We start from the raw sequence: 6,787 nt of genomic DNA, 5'->3' as shown, positions 1-6,787 counted from the left end.
TGTATTAGGCACCCTGTCTGGTTGCCATGGAGATGCACCAGGAGTGAGGGACAAGGGAGAAGGGGTGGTGGTGGAGGGGATGAGGAGGATGGGAGACGAGAGGGGGATACAGGATGCGATGAGGCAGTCGACTTGATTTGTAGTCCCGCTCCCTCTCTGCCTGCCTCTGCCTGTCACTTGCGTGTCCTCCTTTACCTCCTCTTGTCTTTTCTTTGTTTCTGTTTCTCTCACGTTTTTGTTTTTCACCAATTCTATTTTTTCTAAACTTCATCATCAATAATGTGCACTGACTCCTTCTCTATCTCTGCTACCCCATCGATTTTGTTGTCCCTTTTGTTCTTTATTTTCATATTTGGCTTTTTTTCATTCTCCGTCTCGCCGTCCACCCCCCACCCCCACCCCACACCGCCGGGTAGACTTTCATTTATCGCATATTATATATTTCTCTTGGGTTTTCACGTCGGCACCCTTCCCACTCCATCCCCTACACGTACACAAGCATTTAACTCCATCTTCATCTGCCCCTCTCCCTCTCGCTGCCGCCACCTCCCTCCTTGGCTCGCTTCATCTCTGTGCTCTGCAGTAAAACTGGTGCATTGAGGTAGCAGGAAATGGGGACTAGAGACAATAGAATGGTGGGAAATACAGAGAGGAGTCTGTGATGCTCTCCTGTCGTGTCAAGAAAAGATGAGCGTGATACACTTTCAAGACTTTACTTTTATCCCCGTGTGGGATGTGAACATAAATACAGGGCTCTAATTCATCAAGCCCTGAAGAAAAAAGAAAACAAAAACCTTAGAATTTGCACATTTTTAGTCACTATGAGACCAGGATTCGAATCAAAACACCTACAGAGAAACATCAGTTGAGTTTTTAAAGCTCATATTGAAAGATGCACACATCTGCTTTGCGGCTTGTGTGTGTGAGCCTGCTGTTGTGCCTGTCTCAAAGCTGCTATCAGTGTTTTGTGGATGTGGAAGACAGTCTCCGTCTGTGCTGGGGTCACGTTTTGACCGAGTACAATGTGAGAAACGTTGACGCCTGCTTCGAGAAGCTGGACCGCATATTCAATAATAATGAGACAGTGATTGAAGCTGGTAGAGTAGGTGCGAAAGAGTTTCTTCTTTGCCAATTTAGGAACAGTTTGTGACAGCATGTAAAAATCTAGGTGATATGTAATTTCTTGATTTTTTTTAGGTAAAGGCTATGACATCCAACTGAAGGAAATTCTGGATGCAGAGGTCCTCCCGCTGTTGGAAGAGTTTGACCAAAAGCTGAATAACGGTAGCTAAACACCTGTTTAAGCAGACTGTATAGCTGCATCGATAAAAGAGTAATACATTTGCTAAGTGAGGTCAGAAAAAGAGAAGTTAGAAAAAACAAAAAACGATGCCCCCAGCCACACAATTCCCCAGTATGAATTGAGCCAAATATTTCTGTCTTCCCCCTCCTCCCCTCCATCTATCAGACACTGTGTACGAGCAAAGGTTGCAGACAGCAGCAGACAATTTCATCTCATCTGCCTCCAAACTGCCTAGAGGTGAGCCACGGACTTCCCTTTTCCTCCATCTTTCTGTCCATAATAACTTATATTAGGTCATCACATCTTACAGTGATCTCTGTACTCTCTCTAAGATGCCAGTTACATTTTTAGAGTCTTTAAAATACCATGAAGGATCCAGAAGGTGGTTTGCTTTAACTGGCTTTCACTCCTGGATGCTGTATCAGTAATATTTATTAATCAAAGTTTTTTATTCTCTTCACAGTCTCTGGATGTATCCCTCCATGTGGTTTGTCTTGATTTTATTGTATTTTTTTTTACTCTACAACATAACAATCATTGCTTTTAGAAACCAAATAATATTGGCATCAGTATCGGTTTCATTCACCCATCAGGTTTTCAGAGTGCAGGTGCAGTGTACGACTGTGTTACCTGCCAGTACGACTCCTGTGAATTTCCTCTCGACTGCCCAGGTGAGCACTGATATTCATATTATTACCTCTAACACATCACTGATTCTGTTATGTCACAATTTCCAACTAAAGAAATAAGTACTAATCCAGATGTGACATATCCTTAAATAGCCGTATTTTCACCTCCATAAGCATCCACTCTTGATCCTTGAAATGCTCTTAGCAAAAAGTGAGGATTTGAAAGAGAGACAGAGGAAAGGTTTTATTTCCACACATTATATCTTTTGCACAGAGCCCCCGAGGTACTCTTTAAGTCCTTGGTTTCTTTATGCAAGGTGACAGTTGACTCCCACACACATGGTATTCGTATCAAGCCTTTACAGCACCGCCACTCTTCAGCATATCATCACTTTTACTCGACTCCTCTGAGACTGGGCTTAAATATTATCATTAAGGAGAGCTCAGGCTGCAAGAGCTGCCCCTGTGCGAATGTTATCTGAGTGTGTGCATTTGTCTGTGTGCATGTGGGTGGCTATATGTTTATTTCAGTGGAAGAAATTAAAGTTATGGAAAACAGCAGGATTCGAATGTGGTGCGACGTGCCATTTGCCTTGCCAACTGATATTGAAGTGATCTGGAGGTTCGCAGAGGAGGTACGCTCAGCATATGGTGAATCATTCAGGGTCACTGTTAAAAGTAACAGTTCAACATTTTTGCAAAATACACACGCTAGCTTACTCGAGTTAGAGTTAGACGAAATGAGCAACGTGATTTCAAATCTTTGAAATTTGAGGCTGGAGCTGGAAGACAGTTAGCTCTGCACTACAGACTTAAAGATGTCTCCTAATAACAGGTGTGTTTGTCAGTGCGTGATTTTGCTCAGTTGCCTACAAATTTTTGCAAATTTATAACCACATGAACAGAGTTGACTTTTTGTGACAACAGATTTAATAAATATAAAATGCTGAGCTGTTATTATTAACACTTTGTTGTTTGTTTGTGTGAAGCAGACAAAAACTGAGAACATTTTAATCCTTCAGGTTGAAACGCAGCAATTGGATCAGTTTAAAGAAGTGACTGTGGGCGTTGACAGGCTCTACTCCATCCCCTCAGTGACTTTGAAGCATCAGGGCACCTACCAGTGTGAGGTGTACTCGGGCCAGCTCTCCTTTATCCGAGTATACTACTATGTCTCAGGTAAAACAGCTGACTTTAGAAGGATATTTGGAAATTTTAACTGATCAAGGGGAGAGTCGTTGTACCAGGAAAAAGGCAACTTCTTCACATTTAAAGCAACATTACTTTGTACCAGAGAAATGTTTGAACACTTGATGAAATAAGTAAATAGGTCCAAACTTTGACATGTATTGAAACTATTTTAAAGATATTATATTATTTACATTGTAGTTTTACTTTTTTAAATGAGAAAGAACAGCTTAGAAATGTTTTTGAGGGTACATTGAACTTTCATATTCTTTTCTAAATTCGCCATCACCAGTCAAATCTTCTCCCATAAATTTCCAGAGACGTGAGTGCTGGCTCCTGTTTGTCTTGTTCACCACTTGATTGCGCTCAGAGACACTCTAAGTAGTTGGCTAGAAAGTCTCTAAAGTCTCCAGTAAGTGCATTTAATTGAAAGCCTTCTCTGTCCAAAATTAGCATCCTCTGGAAAATCACTGTAAATTAGCCACGCACCTTTCTAAATAAGCTGGCTACTGTGTGTCACAGGGAGGCCTGTGACCTCCAAACATACTCCACAGTGTTTATATTTTCATTGTGCTGTGCATGTCCAGGCACTTTGGAACTGCTTTTTATGGTCACCTTTCTGGAAGTGTGGTATGAAGGAGGGGGACTTTAGTCTGAAGTTTAAGAAATAAATAGATGATAGATAAATATATCTACTTTTATTTTTTTAAACTTAACTTTTTACCATTGTGTTTGACTGAGACACTGTGCACTGCTATAAGTTTAATATTTATTGGTATTTAAGTATTATTTCCTGGGATGAGAGAAGTTATTAACTATATAGCCAGGAGTTTCTCTCAGGGATTGTTGCATGTCAGTCTGTGATGCTGAGCAGGTCAGAGGGCTGTAAGGTCCCACTGATAATGGATTTAGCCTGTTGCAGAATTGTTCCTTAGAAGGTTGATTTAGTTTTGAAATATAATATTTAAGTTGAAAACACTAGCTGTTTTGTTTTCTCGAAAAAAATATTTTTTCTTAGTTTGATTTTTCTTCAGTTTGTCTAACCAGTCTGCAATGTAGATCCAGCACACTAATCCACTGAAGAAAAAGGGAATAAAAAGAGACTGGACTGTTGAGCTGCTGAGAAGCTTGTTATTTCTGAGTCTACTGCTCAGGTGCGCTTCCAAACATGTTCACATCCAGTAAAATAAAATTATAATTATGATGAACCCAAGGTTTCTAAACACTATTCCACTACTACTGAGTGACCTTGCAAATAAAATATATTTGGAAAGTGTGTTGCTGCGAGGACGTGCTGCCGCAGGTATCTTAATACAGCTGTTGGCTGGCAAAGCAAGCGCTGGCTGTTTGGAGTCAAGAGGGAGTGATATGCATGAAAACAAAAGAGGAACATATTAACTAATCTAAAGGCTAACCCATCTAAAGCACTAATAACTAACACTGAATACTAACTAATCTAAAGCACATCCAGTTTGACTATACCCTTGCTTTTTATAGCCAAATTCTTCTTACAGGGAAATAAATCAGGCCTGCTGGATGTATGCCTTTGGTAGCAAAGTTGTTAACACATTTAAAGAAATGTGGAAGAATATATCAGAATGTAAATGAGCCCTGTGCAGACAATTCCCTGTGTACAGATTGTGTTTTACTGAAAAGTGGAGTTAAAGGGGATTTTAGAAAGGAGGAAAGAACAAAAATAACTGTTTGACTATATGAATGCATCTATTAGCATTCATGATTATGCATTTTTACACAGCTTAGCATGTGTAATTATGTATATGGGTATAATATTATGTGCATCTCACCTCCTGAACATTATATGATTAGTTGAATAATTATTTTAGTTTTCTGGGTTAGCACATTTTTTCTTAAATTATACAACTGTTGAATTGGTGGGTTATAACCCACTAATGATACATGTCAACTACTGTGTACAGAAGACTAACTAACTCTGTATTTGTGCTTAATAAATGAGGAAACTCCTACTAAGCAAATACAATTAAAACTCCAGACTTCCTCAACCAACCTCTTTCACTTCATTCATCGTCGGTTCTCCTCTATATTCCCTGTCTTCATCCCTTCGTGTCTGTCTTAGTGACCCCCCAGGTTGTGGCAGGCCACACAGAGCTGCAGGAGACATTTGACCTGTCTCTGCTCCCAGGAGGGCAGTTTTTCCCCGCGTCTGGTGACTCTCCCCGCTCCTTCCTCGCCTCATTGTTACCGCTTCTCGCTGCCTGTTTAACCGCTTTACTGCTGCTGCTGTGTCTCTCCCTGGGGTAAAACAGAACTATTATTTGCACAATATCAGCTTTAACAGATTTTAACCGCAAAGTCATTTAGACATTCACACCTGTCATATGAATACATGATGCTCCAGGGCGCACAGATGAGGTGGTATTCATGTTTTTCTTTTCTTTTTCTTTGGTTGTTTCAGGGTTCTGCATTGGTCATCCATACAAGAGCAAAGTCATGCTGAAGAAACACATCAGGCTGAAGATTTAGGTTTATTCTAGAGTGTTTGGAAGATGTATGTGAAGCAACAAAGGCATTTCATCAAGTCTGCAGAGTGATACGTCATAGTCCAGACAACATGTGTGTCACTCCTTCCACCACTAGAGGGCAGGATCCACCTCTTTATTAGTAGTAGTACTGAGTAAACATTTTACCACCACATAGTGTAGAGTAGCTGGGCTTGCTTTCATATTTGTGTGTGTGTGTGTGTGTGTGTGTGTGTGTGTGTGTGTGTGTGTGTGTGTGTGTGTGTGTGTCCTTGTATGAAAAAGAAAAATGGTCCTCATCACTCGTCATGAAGAAGGAACCACTTTAAACTGACCTTAGCGGGTCACTTTAAGGTACTTTAAGGGCACTTTGACTTTGAGGGTTAGGGTTAGATTCTTTGGCTACTCCAGAAGGCAGCTGAGCTTAAAATCAGAGAGATGAAGCTGAGCAAAATATTTACACAGTCGAGGCATCCTGACAGAACATTTTGCCAAGACAAAATTTATTAACTATCAACACAGAAGGACCCGATATCTAGTATGAGTTGAGAAATACTGTAAGGAAAAGTTATGAGGTAAAACAGGTCATGTGCAGACATTGTGACCATGATTACACTCTGAGTGGCTGATGGACTCAGTTCTGTCCAGACAGTTGTGCAGTCAAAAGGGTAAAAGGAAAATCCTTTGTTTCATCATCCACAAGCAGAACACAGAAACAGAGAGGACAGAGAAAGACAGAGGTAGCAACAAGCTACCGACTACAGTCAGTCTGAATGAAACCACGAGAAGTAGTAAGTCTTGACATGTTTAAATATATTCAGCAGGAATTTGCATTGAACTTTGCAATTACATTGACACAGTGTCACATTACTGTTGTGGGCCAAGAAATATTTGGTTGCGTAAACGACAGCAAAAGATAAATCACACCCCCCCCCCCCCCCCCCCCCCCAACACCATCAAAGGCTGAATCACATATCATATGATGAAGAAATTCTGTTACAAAACACACTGTTTTACAAAAGTCGCTCATATGCTGGAACCAATCCTCAAATCTGAAAACCCCAATCAAAAGCTTTTGATGTCAAAGTGTGTCATTATGGTTTGCACAGGAATGTATAGCTCAGGTTTGTTGAATGGCAGAGGAACAGGACCCAGTCGCAGGACTTTAT

The 6,787-nt window shown here is 40.6% G+C and overlaps 1 protein-coding gene across 1 annotated transcript; it reads left to right on the top strand.

The window, feature by feature from the left end:
- The first annotated feature begins 399 nt into the window (after nt 1–399).
- spaca6 (sperm acrosome associated 6) lies at nt 400–6,532 on the top strand. The gene is made up of 9 exons (XM_084943922.1): nt 400–1,106; nt 1,198–1,284; nt 1,469–1,540; nt 1,767–1,790; nt 1,897–1,974; nt 2,464–2,567; nt 2,955–3,111; nt 5,216–5,396; nt 5,555–6,532. The coding sequence occupies exons 1-9, from the start codon at nt 893–895 to the stop codon at nt 5,631–5,633; spliced, it is 996 nt and encodes a 331-aa protein (XP_084800048.1). The 5' UTR covers nt 400–892; the 3' UTR covers nt 5,634–6,532.
- The last annotated feature ends 255 nt before the right edge of the window (nt 6,533–6,787 follow it).

The sequence above is a fragment of the Perissodus microlepis genome, chromosome 11 (genome assembly GCF_051167445.1).
Source record: "Perissodus microlepis isolate ML-2025 ecotype Zambia chromosome 11, ASM5116744v1, whole genome shotgun sequence".
NCBI classification, from domain to species: Eukaryota; Metazoa; Chordata; class Actinopteri; order Cichliformes; family Cichlidae; genus Perissodus; species Perissodus microlepis.
This window is presented reverse-complemented; position numbering and strand designations above follow the sequence as displayed.

Bases quoted from the DNA above. Each gene is read 5' to 3' on its own strand.
- spaca6 (XM_084943922.1), top strand. From the start codon at position 893: ATGCACACATCTGCTTTGCGGCTTGTGTGTGTGAGCCTGCTGTTGTGC. The intron at 1,107-1,197 runs GTGCGAAAGAGT...GATTTTTTTTAG, and splicing joins GATTGAAGCTGGTAGAGTAG to GTAAAGGCTATGACATCCAA. The intron at 1,285-1,468 runs GTAGCTAAACAC...TCCATCTATCAG, and splicing joins TGACCAAAAGCTGAATAACG to ACACTGTGTACGAGCAAAGG.